Source organism: Labrus bergylta, chromosome 20, assembly GCF_963930695.1.
Source record: "Labrus bergylta chromosome 20, fLabBer1.1, whole genome shotgun sequence".
Lineage (NCBI taxonomy): Eukaryota > Metazoa > Chordata > Actinopteri > Labriformes > Labridae > Labrus > Labrus bergylta.
Genome location: NC_089214.1, coordinates 7252148 through 7269229, shown reverse-complemented (window position 1 = coordinate 7269229; position 17082 = coordinate 7252148). Strand labels below are relative to the sequence as shown.

General features: G+C 42.0%; 1 protein-coding gene and 1 long non-coding RNA gene across 2 annotated transcripts in view; both read right to left on the bottom strand.

The window, feature by feature from the left end:
* Positions 1-1981: 1981 nt before the first annotated feature.
* On the bottom strand, positions 1982-5797 carry LOC136177195 (uncharacterized). Its single transcript, XR_010664834.1, has 3 exons — positions 3802-5797; positions 3152-3663; positions 1982-3030 (listed from the first exon to the last, which is right to left on the bottom strand). It is a non-coding gene; the product is annotated as an uncharacterized lncRNA (long non-coding RNA).
* Positions 5798-11447: 5650 nt separating this feature from the next.
* The window catches only part of fam49bb (family with sequence similarity 49 member Bb), a 35365-nt gene continuing 29730 nt past the window's right edge, over positions 11448-17082 (bottom strand). Inside the window, exons 8-12 of the mRNA XM_020653803.3 lie at positions 14258-14374; positions 14077-14156; positions 13855-13981; positions 13712-13782; positions 11448-12256 (exon numbers count right to left, since the gene is read on the bottom strand). Of these exons, the coding sequence (XP_020509459.1) occupies positions 12193-12256; positions 13712-13782; positions 13855-13981; positions 14077-14156; positions 14258-14374 (459 nt within the window). The 3' untranslated portion in view covers positions 11448-12192. The remainder of the gene's footprint in view (positions 12257-13711; positions 13783-13854; positions 13982-14076; positions 14157-14257; positions 14375-17082) is intronic.

The following is a 17082-nucleotide window of genomic DNA, read 5'->3' as shown; positions in this document are numbered from 1 at the left end:
GACACTCCCAGGAGGCTCCTTGTTGGGTCTAAAGGCCATTTGAGCATCCACAATCCATAAAATGAGGCATGTTAGAAATAAATGGAAATGAGATAGCCGTATGGTGTGTGGTGTGTAGTCAATAAAGTCAATAGTATATAAGGAAACCTTTTTCCATTTACAACTGTCTAATATTCACACTGAAGAGAAAACAAACTGTAGTATTTAACTAAAGCCAAAGTGTTTCATGCTCATGCAAAAAAGTAACATGAAAATATTCAGTAGATTAATTTGACATCAATCTAATTTAAAATCTGTAACGAATATTGGCATTACTTTTTTCCAAAATATGATTCATATGTAAATAAAAAGCAGTCTTTGCCTAAATACCGGGATATCCCTCCTAGCTGATGAAAAAGGCTGGCTCTGTGATCGGCTTTACCACGGACTCACTTGAGGTTACTTTCGAGAGAAGAGAACGAGGGTCGTACTCAAAAACGGTTCTGATCTTTGTAGGTAACCCTTTGCACAGTCTGAAGCTCCTTCAGTGAGCGACTAGTGATGCCTCAGTGTTGTACTGAACAACTCAGGAGGTCTTTTGTTCCAGCAGCAGTCAGATATCTTCGTGAACATTTGTAAGTTGTGGCTCTGATTCATGTCTCAGATGGTTTCAATGGTGTTTGTTATTTATTTACTGGTTGTGCATTGTGATTCAATCATCATCAAACAATCATTATTTGTAAAGCGCAAATTCATAACAAGTGTTATCTCGAGACGCTTTACAAAACAGCATATGGTAGGCCTATAATGTGCCTTTGTATTCCTGGCGTTCCGGTTGTCCACACTTCCTTGCCGCTGAGGTGGAGGTCGGAGCAGGCCGTGCATGAATGAGGACGGGAGTGGTTTGGGGGAAGACACAGTCCGATGGTGGTGGCTGGGCGTCGGGCGATGATTGTGCGGTCGATATTGTTTGCTGTGACCAGGTGGTAAATGAGTTTCCCCATTTGGGATTTATATAGTTTTCTAATCTAATCTATTGGCCCATATGTCTCTTATTCAGGTTGGATATTTGGACCGTGACCATTGTGCTCCAAGGTGTTCATCATTTCAGATAAAGATTGGCAAAACCTGGTTTCTCATTTCTAACGGATGATTTGGATTTTTCTTAGACTTTGCTTTGATTCGTTACTTCTGATTGACACTTTACATAGCAGCCTTTTGCATCCGTGTGAATGTGTAAGTGTGACCAGCGGTGTAAAAAGCACTTTCAGAAGACTAGAAAAGCGCTAGAAAAGCTCAAGTCCATTTACCATTAACCATGAGCTTTTGTAGAAAATCTGCTTGTTTTTTTTGCTTGAAGCTGTTTAGATCAAAATGCCACAAATAAATAAACAAGCAGAAAGTGAGGTAGTTTATTATAGTATTCAGATTTACATGATTATCCTTAAAGAATCTAAAGTGATCATAAAGAGGTGGTCGGGAGGCAGAGATATGGACGACCAGTGGACTGTTGGGCCATAGGTGTCATCATGTACATACTATTTTTTATGTGATGATGAGGTCCAAAGCATAAACATGACATGTTGCCTTTGGCTTACTAACGGGATGTAAACACAATGTTTTAATCCTTTTTGTCAGATATGATGTAAACAATACGACAAGAGGGAAGTCTTTGTTGCAAAACAAAACAAGTATAAACTGCATGTGGGTCAGAAAGGCTGTCGTTAAAGACACATAATGACAGATGAGTGATAATATCTTTAACTTGTATATTAGATTATATAACTTTTATATTGTAAATAACATCATATAGTTCAGTTTTCATTGTTTGTCAGATTAAATGGGCTTGTATTTGTTTGCTGTTGGGGAAAAAAAAGCAACAGTATTCATGCCCGTTAACAGCCAATCTTCTCTCTTAACAGTGTGTCCAAGGAGGAAGAGGCTGCCATGGCTGACCATCTGGATGCTGGACGCTTCAGAACTCAGAGGTGAGGGATCGATTTTGGGGGATGCATACTAAGAAGAGACCGGATGATGCAAGATATTTTAGAATTTGAAAAGAGAAGCAGACAAATGAGTCAGGAATCATCTTTGTTTGTCTGAGTCCTCATTGTTTAACTTCCTTCACTTGTAGAAGATGTAAACAAAGATGTAACATTGTCCAGTCCATTGGAGGTGAGTTTCTTTGGGATAAAATAAGATCAAACCTGCACAGAATAAAGCGAGAGATTGGACCTTGGACCTGCTAATGACTGACTGGTTAGCCGCAGTGGGAACACAGATGAATAATAAATCAAGTACTTTAGGAAGGTGAGGATCTGTAGGGTAACGGATGGCCCATCAAAGTCCTGTCATCCCCACTGACATGGCCATGGAGGGTCGGCAACGCGTGACCAGAAGCCGTTCTCGGACCGGGCCATAAGATAATGAGCGGGAGTGATCAGGCTGTCAGATAAGGGTGAAAAACTCTGATGTGGCAACACCGTCTGTTGGAGTAAGGGAAGCGTGGTGTTTTCAAAACAGGAACACTGGTGGTTACTCATGGGTGTACGCATGTTCAAATTATACACAAAACAGAAACTCGAACATACAGGACAACACTCCAGGTCCAGGTACACTTCTTTTTTTGAACATATTCATTGTTTGGTGCACTCAGAGTTAAAAACAGTTTGGAATTAGCTGTGTGTTTATCTCCTGTGAAGTGATGCATTGAAACTGAATATGTGAGCATGGCGCCCCTGAGACAGATTTGAACAAATCATGCAGGGATCAGATGTCATCACTTAGAGGTGAGAGAGTGACTCAGCAGGAGAAAGCCTCACCTGTTAGAGCAGGGAGTAAGGAAGCATGACCACAACTGTGCAACAAAGGTTTCAGTGAAGTGACATCCAGAAAATACTCCTCAAACTCCTGATATATATCATAAATGATTGGATACAAAAATCGAAATCATGCACCTTTGGTAAAGGATGTATAGGCTTTAATATCGGCTTTATTGATTAATGAATTTAGAGAGTTACTCTTTGAGTCTGGGCTCGTCAATGATGTGACCTTGAAGAAAAACAAACAAAAATACAGCAGCTGTGAGGAATAGAAAGAGGAGGACTTAATGGAGGGCGTATTATTTCAGCAGAATGTGACAGTGTTACCAGAATTAAATACAAATATTTACCCTCAACCCTGCGCTTCTATTAGAAAGCGGCGTTGCTCTCTCTGCAGGGACGTGCAGGTCAAGGAGACTGAGCGAGCGAGAGAGCAGACACAGCGTGCTGATGCTGACGTCTTTGAGGCCAACGGCGGCTCATGGATCCAAGCGGCGGCGAGGGGGGATCTGTCTGACTTTGGTGTGAATAAAACATGCCGTGGCATGTTGGTAGCGACGATCGAGGAGGCCCCCTGCATTATTCATGTTGAGGAGCAGGAGAGGGTGAGGGGTTGGTGTGTGTTGTAAAAGAGGAAGGAGAGGAAGAGGATGAGGATGGGGGGGGGGGGGGGGGCTGTTAGGCTCTGCAGGGGCATGTGAAGGTGTAAGGGTGTTGCCAGGCTGCAAAGAAGGTCGTCCACCCAGCAACCAGGCTCAGACAGTTATCGTTACCCTGAGGCTTCTTTACACACTGACAATGATCCCCCTCTTCAACTCACTGCAGGCTCAACTGTCCAAAGCAAATCCATGTCATGACACGTCTAAAGGGAAGAAGAGCAACTTCAGCTTTTAATAATGCTGATTAAATTGTTAAATGTGATTAGAAAAAATCAGCAGCACCAGAGATGCTGATTGACAGATTTGCCATATTATAACAACATATAACAGAAAATCAATACCTGTTTCATAGTAAAAAAAAATCTTTACAGTGCACGCTTATGTGTCAGGCAGAGATGAGGACGGGATGCAGGAGTCTAGTGATATATCCTTGGCCCGGCTAACCCCAGAGACGGGGTTCTCCCATAAGAGCTGAATAAGTGTTTTCCCTCTGCAGAGCTGAGCGCAGGGGAGCGGGAGGAAATGTGTTCCAGTCAGCAGCTCCTCTCCCAGTCAGGGAGAAGCAGACAGACAGAAGCTGCCAGCCAAAGCTGATGCTACTGCTCCACCTGCAGGCTCACAATCACATCAAGCATGTGTGTTTGGATGTGCTGCGTTGTGCAGAGGGTGTGGACAAGTAAAAATCTGCTTCACACAGGGAAGTTCTCTGCCAAGCACAAATTTTATTGTATCAGTTCATAGATGCTATGACAAGAAAAGGAAACAAACAAACAGTTGATTACTTATTTTGAGGATGAAACCTCAAAGAACAGAGTCAGGTTGCAGGTTGCAAAGTTTCTCTGATTGACTCTGATCTATAAAGGAGAGTATTTGTTTTAGTATTTGTTTTAATATTTGTTTAGAGAGTATTTGGGTTTTGCAGAGAAGACAGTAGCTGTAAACGCTGAAGTCCATTCATTTCTCATCTGACACGCCCTGCAGAGTGGTCAGTGAAGACGCTGCTGCTGCTGAAAGCTGTGCACTGCAAACAGTGTGCATGTTTGAGGTCATATTCAGGGCAGAATCTTTCAATAAAACTCAAGGACAACTTGAATGTTTCTTGGGTTTTGCTTTATGCTGTTAGAGTTATTTGCATGATCTTTTTCTTGCATGCAAAAAAAGAAAACCCAAAATTATTGAACCAACACTGGAAACAGGTGCAGTGATGATTAAAAATGTCACATGCAAGGATCTGCACCATTTTCTCTTTTTTAGGAAAGATCTTTTATAGTAATCTTTTTGTTGAGGTAAGGTCATAGTGATGAGAATGCTGCTGCTGAGGGTTAGTTCATTCAAAAAGGATACACATTTTGTGCTGGAATCATTTATTGAAAGCAAAAAAATAAATTTAATTATATTTTTGATGCAGTTTAAATGAACTACCATTCATTGCCTTTTCTTTTCTTGCAGGCAGACAACTCCAAACACAGATGAGCCTGCATGGGAAACAAGTGCGGTCATGATTAATTAACCCCGCGTGCTGAAAAATCTGCACTACCTGAAAGTCTTATTTAAGCTTGACATCTTTAACTGCGCCCTTTCTAGTAATGTAAGATAATCCTGCAGCATGAAGGCTGAAGGTGGAGAGGAACTGAGTAACCATGTGCCAGCATGGCTTGATTACAGTAATGTGAACGCTCAGTAGCAGCTGGTGCTTATCGGCTCCGACTAAAGTCAGCACAGCAGCACTGCACTGCACTGCACGGCTGACACACCCAACACACACACAGATACACACACACACATACACTGTCCGGTTTCTAATTCAATATAAATACACTCATTCAGCCTTGGGAGGGAACATTGTGGAGCCAAAACCAGAGCTGGTTCATAATCTAAAGATACAATCTGTACTGTTTAAAAAACGATCTTGTTTCTACATCTCTAGCCTATTCAAATCGAGCTGAATTCATTGATTTTTTTTTTTTTTTCGGAAAATGTGAACATTTCTAAGATATTGACTTGAAGATCGGGAAAGAGAAAACAGTTTGTTTAGGGATGTTAACATCAATCATTATTCATAGATCTTGTCAAGAAGAGCTGTCAGAACTGCATGTATTTGTTATCAACACAACATAGCATCACAACTTTTCAGGCTTGAGGTTGAATACTCAATCCTGATTGGTTAATCAAGTCACTCTTGGGTCTGATACTGGTCAATAGCAGACCACTGATGTGAAAATAGCACGTAGAAATTTGAGGAGTGATTAGGGGACATCTTAAACCTCCGAGGTGAAGCCTACAGGTGGATGCTGGGGTGGAGGTCTGGCTGAGTGAGAGTGCAGAGTGCGGGGGGGGGGGGGGGGGTGGGGGGTGGCTGGCAAGGAAGGCAATACGCTGCTAATTGGAAGGAGATGTTTTCAGGTGATTGTTGAGTATCGGCCATGTCAGTCAGTGCTGCTTGAAACTACCTGAAGTAGCTCACAGGCGTCGCCTCATTCATCATTTTCCAAGTCCATAATATTTTGTCATTTTACAGAAGGTGCTGTGCCCAGCCAAGACAAAGTCCTGCACATAAACACACCTCAGCCTGTCGTTCGAACACCTTTGTTATTTGAAATGATCTATTAATTATTGGGCTTTTCATTTCTGGATGGATCCAGGCGGTTTCCCCCTGTTCTCACTCTTCATCCATCATGCTAAGCTAAGCTAAATGGGCTTACAAAGGTCTTTTAACATTTCCACACAGTCAGACCCAAGACTTCCTGTTACCAAGAATAAAAAACTGAAAGTATTTCAACATTTAGCCTGCAGAGGACAACCACAGAAACGCAGCAACCTGGTGAGACCACAGCAGCAGATTTCACACACGGCCAGGGCCTCTTGTTGAGTTCATTCAGACGGATATTACTCAGTGACAGGATGGCTGGAGAGAAACCTGGATGGAGAGACTGTAACCACAGTTGCACAGTCATCAGGACTCAGAGCCATGATTTATGTCCCTGCAGAAAGACAGAAAACGGTCGACTCCCTTCAGGACCTCCGTCTGAGGAAACTGCAATAGACAGTGTGTATCAAAAGTGCAAGTGGAAGTAAAAGAAGGCCGGACAGATTTGTACACAAAGACAAAAAATATCAAAGTTCAAGCTAGGCATTAGTCTGACCACAGCAAAGAGGTTATTCTTAGTTTTAAATGTGAATACTATTGTTGTGACTGGCCTGTTAAAGCCGCAAAACATCTGAAAGAATTTGTGAATGGTGAGATGATGTTTCAGAATAAATGTTTCATACTTTGTAAGACTCTTAACTATGTCACATTTGGAATACAATTGTGGAAATCTTTCATACTTACAAATTCCTCACACACTCTAATATATTTATTCAAGGTCATACTTATCCATCATATCATTTTCAATTATGTATGATACTTTTTTTTTACCTGAAATGAACAAGTAGAGTTTTCCAAATATGAAAACTGACAGCTATTTGAAGGTCACTTTCATGAGCATTTATAGCTTCGTTAATGGTTACAAAGCCACCTCCTATGACTTTGTAGATGTCATGAACTTAGAAAACATCTGTCTGGAAAATGTATAAAAAATGAAAATTACAAAGCTGCGAGTTAAAGGAGCAATATTTAACTCCGAGTGTTTAAAATGGGTACTGCAGTCCAAATTCAAAACATTGAAGAGAGCTGTGATTGGCTGCTTTGGGCCAAATGTGAGTTTGATGAGCGCTGCGACTCCGCCTCTTGAGCAGAAAAGATGAAAAATGTTTAAGTTTTATGCAAGCCCAAAAACTGCAAGCAGCCGCGGAGAAGAGCGTCTGTCCAGCGTGCTGTCCAACCTGCGAATTATTGCATCTTAGAATGTTTTTTTAATCAAACCACCTAATCCAATTACCCACTTCCTGCATTACATTACATTTTCAAATTCAAATTATCCGAGGATGTTTTTGTGCAGGATTTCATTAAAGCTTCTTTGAGGTATTTTCAGTTGTTTATGTTGATTTTGGCGCCCCCTGTGGACAAAGCGGTTTCTCTAGTCACTTCGCTGATTTTGTCCTCTGAATGCATTTGTATTTTTTCTGATGGAAAATCTCCCCCATTCTTTCTTTATTCTTCATTCAGACCAACCTCTAACTGTAAATCGTTGCCATAGAAATGTTCAATAGGTTTCTGTTTCCTGCTTTTTACTTCGTATGACGCCTACCCGGCAGTAGTTAAGAGCTTAAACAATATTGAAATCTCTTGTTGCTGATGATCTTGCTTGCGTTTTGAGGTCAAAACAAGGCTTCAGTATTCAATTCAGTCTGTTTTATAATCATTGAAAAACTCCTCTCAAGAGCTTTAAAACTAAAAAACATGCCCTTTCTTTGTTTTAGAGGAACTTAGCTGTACCCTCTCACTCGTGTGTCGCAACACTTTCACTCACTCTTGGTTCCTGATAAAGCTCTGATGCTTTGCCCAAGCCAATAGTCCTATCTGCCAACGGACAGAGATTACAGCACTCCGGGTTTCACTTTTTACTGGCATGAAACATGATCCTCAATAAGCCGTTAATGTTTTGACACGACTGATTAACTAAGACTCTCCCCCCCACCCCGATTAAAGCAACGTGCAGGAGGAAGTGGGATTCTGGGGGTGGTATGGGGGGTGGCTCTGCATCTGTGGCAGTGTGTCAATGCGGAGGGGTGGTCTCAGAGGATAGCCGTTGTCTTTCTCAGAAAAGTGAACTTGTTCTCACCCAAGAGACAGATGAGCAATGTGTTAGGGCCCTGCGGTTCATGGACAGAACTCGGTTCTCAGGCTGATGGGGTTTTCACTGGAATAAAAGAAGAAACTCTTTACTCAGAAAAAACTGACAGTTGTGCCACTTCAATGAGCCCCACACAGTAAAGGTTTCAATGATTAACTGTAGCAACAAGAGACAACAGCCTCATTTTACACAGGGAAGCAGTTGAATACCTTATAAACACAAAAAGACACAAATATTTACTGTAAGAAAACACTTACAGGTGAGACAAATGCAAACCCTGATTCCCCCAGGTTGAGGAAAAACACAAAAGAAATGCCTCCTTGGATGCTCTTATGATAGTTAAAGCAAAATCCATTGCCCTCTATGGTTTCCCAATGTACAAACAATGGTTCTTGGAAGTGCAGAAAACACAATGAAGTGCCTTTTCTTGTGGCACAATGTGAAGAAAAACTGATAAAATGCTCTCAAGGTCATCATTAGAAAACTTGTTCTCATGCCTACTTTGGTGTCAGTCCAGTATGGAAAGGGAAGGGGGCTCAGAACAGGCCGTTTCTGTGTCTGTAGCTTTAAATGTAAATGGGGGTTACTGCCCTTTGTGATGTCATGAAGGGAAAATCTCCAAACGACCTGTTTGAGTACACATTTTCTGAAAAGTGGAGCAGACAGAAGACGGGGAGGATGGACTTGTCTCATAATTGGGGGGTTTGTAGACAGACATTAGTGTTAGAACATGTTGAAGTGTATTTTGCATAATGTGACCTCCCTGACCTGGAAGATTGCGCGCTTCAAAAAGAGTTTTGTCCCCTCAGCGATTAAAGTCCTAAACAAGCTTCCATGCTGACCCCTTCTTTGTTTTGTGTTTCTACCTGCTGTTATGTGTACCAACCGTGCAAAGCTGTGAGAACAAATTTCCTCCTGGGGGACAATAAAGTATTGTTTTGTGATATGATATAGAAACTAAAGCAGCAAAGAAAACTAATGACCTTTTAAATGTAAAGAAAGTGAACTTAGTTACTTTGATCACTCCAAACAGCAGTTTTTATGATTTGACTGATGGATCTGATACGGCGCAAAGGAAACTTGTGTTCATTGATCTTGATGTCAGAGTTTCCATCTCGGCCGACTGCAGCATGACTGAGAGCCTCTGCACCGAGGGGGTGACGGTGGGAGCAAGGTTACTGCCGCCCTCTGAGAAGTGATCCCGGTGACGAGCACACAGCTTGTTCTCTACGACAACATTTGAGCCACATTCATTCATTTTTAAAAACAATACTGCAACTAAATGTTAGTGGCTGCACTTTCCCATTTCTACCTCTCTCTTTCCTGAAGGACTCATGAACCCACCCAACATGAAACCACTATATTTCCTCCCGCTCCCCTCTCTGAGTGAGTGCAGTGATGCTGCAGAGGACACACCCATCCTCACTCCGCTGCCTCGCTCTCTTTGACCCTGAGAAGTTCTCCAACACGCTGCTGATAGTGCTGCAGTGCCCACCCAAGAGTCGCCCCCTTCTCACTCTAAAGCGCCACAGTGAAGAGGAGAAAAGGAGAGGAAGGTTAAACATGAAGAGAGAGAGAGAGAGGGGAGGGGCTTCTGTTTTTTTCCTTTTAGAAGCCTGAAAGGAAGAGAACATGGAAAAGAACGAATGAATAGAAAGAAAAGATAAATCTTTCATTTGCAAAAGGCTTTCCTTTGCACTTCTGTTTTTTTATAAATGAGGGATTAACTAAAACAGTGGTGACAAAAGGCAAATGGATCATGTCTGAATGTTAGCCCGTCTAGTAAACGAGCAACTAAGAAAAACATTTCTTATATCTCTCAGTTTTTGTATACGGATATATCTTTATCTTCATGAGACTGGAACTAATGCATCCAGTTTATGTTTGACACATGCTTTCATTACTCAATGGATCAAGACGTAAAGTCGTCAACTGATGATATGGAGGATGGCGTGGTGGGAGCTGTGTGTGATTGAGTTTATGAAGAGTTTGCATGTTCTCCCCGGGTACTCCGGCTTCCTCCCACAGTCCAAAGACATGCTCGTTAGGTTAATTGTTGACTCTAAATTGCCCGTAGGCGTGAATGTGAGTGTGGCTGGTTGTCCATCTCTATATGTCAGCCCTGTGATTGACCGGCGACCAGTCCAGGGTGTAACCCCGCCTCTCACCAAGTGACAGCTGAGATCGTCTCCAGCCCACGGGACCCCGAACAGGAAAAGCAGAATAGATAATGGATGGATGGGTTAATTCAACGTACACCGGCGTTAAGACCAATCACTGTGCACATTGACACTCAACAGGGTTCTAGGAACTAAAATAGTTCATAGCTCCCGTGGTGCAAAATCAATAACAAAAGGGGAGAGGCTTCCAACAATTTGTAGAACTATGAAAAAGCTCCTGCAATTTTAAAAAAAGCATATTGTATTAATATTCACCATCACTGAGCTGTTTGAATAGAAACTTTACAGCCTCTCATTTTTAATATATTTAATGTTGGGCTTTTTATGCCTTATTTAGATGACAGGACAGTGGATAGAGAAAGACATCATGAGGAGAGAGTGGGGAGTGACCTGTGGGGAAAGTGAAGAGGGTCGGCTGCCTACTTTGAGGACTAGAGCGTCTGTATGTGGGACGCACAACCTAAGTGCAAAGCCAGCCAGCACATCGTTTCCTCTTTAATCAAGCTGTATGTTTAAAAACTGTTTTGCTCTCTGTCTCTTGTGTTGTGTTGTAAGTGCTCGAAATCGCTCTTAGTCTCAACACTGGTCTCGAGTCCACCTTTTGAAAGTCTCGGCCTGCACTCGGAATCAAAAGCTTACTCTGCCTTGCCTCGGTCTCAGACTGGGCGGACTCAGGATTTTAAATCAAGACAGTCAGGACCACCACTAGACTATTTTTCCACATCATTTCTGTGATTAGAAGGAAAACGCCCCTTTCTAAAAGAATGAATAACTTCAATTCATTTGAAGTTTGATTTTATCCCCGTCACGGCCGCAACCTTCCCGATGTTACATTCTAGGTGAGTGACATGCTGCACATCAGATGATGGTTTTTCTGTGATATTTATGGTCCTGGTCTTGTCTCGGTTAGTGTGGTCTTGACTACAACACTGGTCTTGTGGTTAAGCAGAGAAAATCTGTATTATGTTGATTTTCAAATAAAAATAATCAAAACAAAACCTTGCAATAAATCTTCCTCTGGGCGATCCTGAGATGTCGGTACGAGCCAAGAAGTCAAAGCGGACGAGGAGATTCATAGAAAACAAGAGTTCTCCTTTTAATTTCTCCAACCACATCATACTGTCCATTTACAGTACACACTCCCAATTTCCCAAAATTAAATCTGATTTTGAACACATCACAGTTTGAAGTTTCCAAATCAAAAATACAACACGATGAAAAAAAAAAAGGACATATGCACAAAAATTAAAACCTATAAAAAATATAAAAACAGAACTTTTCAATCTCATTTTGACAGGTACCATTTCAAGAACAAAACATGTAATAATGCACAATAGAGCAGACAAATCAAACGGAACCATTAGTTTTTTTAAATAGAAGGAAAAGACATCCTTTTCATCATGCACAGGATGTGATATTAAATAACGAATCAAACAAAAATAATATATACTTCTCTATATATCTCTCTTTTAAATTTTCAAGTCAAAGCACTCCCGTCCCTTCCACAGGGGAAAAACAAGACGAGTTTAAAAACACCGGAGGATCCACCATGTTTTCAGTAGCTGCCACTGTTGCATGGCCTTTATATCCAAAACATTACATCGCAGCAACATCTTTTTGGCACAGAAAAAGATGTTCATAATGGCAGTAGCATTTTGCATTATAAAAGAGGGCGGAGCAGGAGCTCTATTTCCAAGATAGAAAAAAAAAAAAAAAAAGCAAAAAGAGGAAAAACATTCTGTGCACCGACATCAGTCAGGAGAGTGGCGTCTCCCCGCAGCAGGGTGTGAGGCAGCAGTTGTAGCAGCAGCTCAGTCTACTGCAGCATGCTCTTGATAGTCTTGTTGGTTGATTCATCGTTAAGATGCTTGGTTGTGTACCTGCAGGTCAGAGAGAGTCTTTAATTTAGCAAAGTACCAACACAACAATGTGAAAATACTCCATTACAAATAGACTGCAGACAACAATTTTATATGATGGATGAAACGTATCAAACTAGGGGTTGCATGACTTCCTTTCTTCTAAAGTTGACTTTCCATGTGTTCAATATGGAGTGGATGACATCTCGTTGCTGATGACCTCAACGATAAAGACACAGGAGACGTTGCAAAACTTAACGTATATGCTGCTGACAGCTTTCAGGACTGTGCTCCAAAAAAATCCATATGGCAATATATCGTCATGTGCTCCTTGCTAATACATGTACCGATGCAGATGTTACAGAATCGATACGGCTGCAAAGCTGCGATGACAATTTTGAAAGACAGTTGACCTATGGTGCCGTTCACAGTAACAATATAGCAATTTTAATAAACGTTTTGATCCTGTGATGCAAAAACTGTCTGCACACGACCACTACGATCTCCGTGCACGTACTTGAGCTTCTGCTTTGTGTTTCCTGTTCCGTCAGTATGTTGTTCTCTGAAATCTTGTTGATATTGAGATTCTGAAACAGAGCATGTTCTCTGTGTTGTAAGACTTATGCAGACCACAAACAAAAGACTGGATGTGTTTATTTCACATCTTGTGGGTCGGTAGACACTCAGGTTACCCAAATATATGTTCAAAAACACTGTACAAGTGGATTTTTCATAATATGTCTCCTTTAAGACTGTTTGTGCAGCATGTAGTTAATCGCCTCGTCTGACTCCTACCCTGTGGCAGCAGCAGACATGCTGTTTCGAGGTTTCAGATTTATATAATTTGTATTTCTCTCATGAGACCATCAGTATTCATTTAGTCTGTTTCATAACCAGTTAAAGAACAGCCCTGTACTAGAAGTTACTTTACACCACTGCATGCATCTACAGCGTTTTGTCACCATCTGTCAGCTCACAGATGTAACCACCGACATATAATCCAACACTTTTCCATGCGAGTGACCTCACGTGACTGGGCGTGCCTCAGGCCCCCTGTACACAGAGAGGCATACAGATGTGAGGTCACCACGGAAACAGGGCCGTCAGACTGAGCAGCTGTGAGCATTAGGCGAGGCGGGTGAAATTTGGGAGACTGTGAGGGGGTGGGGGGGGGGTTGAGGTGTCAGATGTAATCTGCATTTCTGGAGAGGCTTCGACACCCAACCTTAAACGGAGCGCAGAAGGCTCTCGCAGCTGACCGGATCCCCCCGCTGGACTCGCGGGCGAGGGAGCCGTCACAGTGAAATAAACCCGGAGTGTGCTCGTGAACAGGCACCAAATATCATTTCACTCACAGCTTGAGCAGCCGAGTATTTTTCAATGAGAGAGCGTGCACGCTGCCAGACTGCACCTATAATCACGTTACATGGCGGGCTGCAGGGGGAAGAACACAATTTGGCGAGGACATGAGCTTACCTGAGAGCGTTGAGAAGGCCTTCGACGCTGTTCTGAGGCTGATCTTTGAGGACTTTGATGCAGCCTTTCATCTGCGGACACAAAGCACGACTGTTAGCTTTAAATAACTGTGAGGAGGGATTGAGGTAGAAAACTGCACTCACGTCGATTTTGGACGACTTGGCGAAAGCTCCCACAGGATGGACGTAGTCGTAAAGGATGATTACTCCCACCATCACCCGGAGGCAGAACGACACCGTCTCCTCGCTGGTGAATCGGCTGCGGTACTCCCTGAAAAAAAAGGGACAAGGAGCGGTCGGATTACACGTGTAAATGTCAAGTGCAAGAAGTGAAGGAGCTCTCAAAGAGTGCAGAAAGTCACTCACGGCGTCTCCAACATGACCTTACACACGCTCGCCATCGTGCTCAGGCAGACCGTCGTGTTCTCTATGGGCAGGTTCTTGTTCTGTGGGAATGCAGAAACACAAAAATAAAAAATAAGAAATGACGGCAGCCTTTTTAAACATCTCTTCAAAGTGTCCTCCACTCTCTTTCTGTCTGGCTCACCTCGGAGACAAACTTTGTTGTGCCGTCACTTAATGTTTTCAGCATGGGCGTGGCGTCAGCGTAGAACAGAGATATCCGATTGGCTAGTTCATTGTTGACTTCATTCTCCCCTTCTGCCTGAAAATCATCAAATAGAACTACTTTTAATAATGACATTCACTGTATTCTTGCTTTCTTAAGCCAGAGTCGGGGTCACATACAGACTCATGGAGCTCATGAGGTCTACAGTCTCTGTAAGCAGCATCATCATTTAGAGATCTGACACTCTCAGGCGGTGTAGTGAGAAGCCTTCAGGAAAACAACAGCAGCCTTTTGACTCATCTTAAACTCGTAACTCCTTTAATTATGTCCCCTTGTGTTCTGTAGCTTCATATGAACATTGTGACACGGTAAAGCTCATGGAGACAGAAGGGCCCGAATCGATCTTTAGAAATACAATTTATCTTTGCAAATCCTCCCAGCTCTTCTTTTCAGTTCCAGCAGTCTCAAATAAAATCAAAAACCAAGAAAGCGTTCATGTTTAAAGCTCACTCAGATTGGAATCATTTACCTGTTAATATTCGGTCCATTTCATCTCTCCAACGGTTCACAAATGCCTCGTCTTCCTATTTCAGAACCATTTGCGACGGTCCATGATCACACCGCTTCATCGCTAAAATACTATGAAGTTTGTGTTTTTACTATCCCTGTCTTTGCTTTTGACCTGCGAGTGGACAATCCACTCCTTATGCAGAGGTGAGTAGGTTCCCTGGATTCTGTATGCCTCATCATCTTTTGATATTACACATTTTTGTTGTTGTTTTTTTTTCTTCTTCTTTCTCCCTTTGTTTTTGTTTCTTGTCTTGTGCACGTTTGGATACTGCAGCAACAACAGTCCAAGTCCTAGAAACCAAATATTTGGAAATGTATTGTTTTTAATCACCAGAAATTGCAGGCAAACATCTGCACACTGACCCAAAACACTGCCAATGAATTTGTATAATGTGGACAGAATTATCACTCATAATCCAGTTAAACCAGCCCGTGAATTTAAATGGACTCCTGCTGCTCTCTCTCTCTCTCTCTCTCTCTTTTTTGCTCGTGGAAGCTTTGCTTTGAAAATATCACCAATAATCTGTGTTTGTTTTTAAAAGCCTTGGTACTTTTCAAAACTATTGAACATTAAAATAACAGATTGTTTTAGTTTCAGACACATGCTATTGAAAACATTTGACAACTTTTCTATGCAGGGACATAAAGAAGACAAAGTAGGAATTAAAAACAGAAGAAGTCCAGCTCTAACCCTGAGTTCAGGATCTCGAACAAACAGTTCAGTTGAAGACTCACCATATTTGTAGTCTCCGTTAGCGAGATATCCTGACTGACTTTGATCGAGCATGGAGCTGGGATGTGTATCTGTTTTTTTTTCTATTGGCTGTGTTGCTTGCGTTGTTGTTTTTCTTTTTGTAAATAGATGTGCCGGTCTAAGGAGCTGATTGGAGCATCATTTTCCGGCTCCTACGAATGAAACGCTGTGGACAGGTCTTTCCCGCTATAAAAGCAGGAAGATGGCGCTTCCTGGATTTCCGCCACGCACGCCACGTTTACTTTGTTAATCCGTTTTGTGAAGGGGTGTTAATCACTATTTACTTTAACCTCGTTTTCTTATGTTTTCGGTTAGTTAGGGAAGTACGTTTTTTTTCTTCTAGATTTATCAGGTTAGGTCGCTTCACCAGTTGACCTCCGTTTGGTTTGTTATGTTCTGACACTGATTCATCCTTATCCTTAGTTATTCATATTGCCACTTTTAGTATATCCTTGCTTCTTATTTAATTTATTAAAGATAAATAACGTGTTGGTTGAAAATTTGAACTGTTCTCTGTGGCTGCTTGGGAAGTGAGGGATCTGGGTCTTTGTTCATGTCATGTCTTTGTCTTCCTCTACACGGGTCAGAACAGAACTGAAACGTTGTCTCATAATGCTCAAAGTTTAGTCACTTCATCATTGTCATGCAGCTCAGACAGGCTGTGAAAGTGCACATTAAAACATTCAAGTCACAACTGAACATTTCCTGACATAAAAAAACAACAACAACAGTGAAGCCTCCTGGTTTCCCAGCTGACTAACCCATCCTGCTGCTTTCTAGTCTCAGACTGAAGCTCACTCTGTTCCCCGTCAGGTGTGCTTTCAAAGAACGAGGTGTCTCTCGAACAGACTGTTCTAAATGTGTCCGCATATTTAAGAAAGATGAACTCTTTCATGTTTTTTTTTTCATTATGAGAACAGCAAAAGAAAATGAATAATAGTTTCCCAAACAATTCATACCGATTCATGTTTAAACAAATCATGACATGTGAGCTCAAAGAGGGTTTTTTTGGTTGTTTGTTTTTTTTACCGCAGGGACGGATGTGTTTCATCTCAGATGTCTGACTGGTTGGGTCGTTCTGAGCGGTGACTAAATTTGTGCCGCTGTGAGACGGAGCTACGAGGGAGGACGACAGCCTGAGCGTCTTTCAGCAGTGACAGGTCCTAACGACAACTTGTCTGGGCCCATTTGCCTAATGGCTCATTCTAGTCTGGAGGATAAAGCCAAGCTGTCAGACGGTCAAAACCACCAGCAGTATCCGTTCTTTCTTGCGACGCGGGAACAATGAAATCTCACCACTTCCTGCACCTAAGTATCATTTAGATACCCTTAAAGCCTCTGAATACAGATGTACAGCTTTTAAAGTACAGCATGCATGATATGAGAGAGTGAATGGTTTCTTGAATTTCAATATCATCAAAGCTAATGTCTAAAATCAATACAGGAAAAATCACTTTAATAGTAGCGAGTGAGCTGCTTC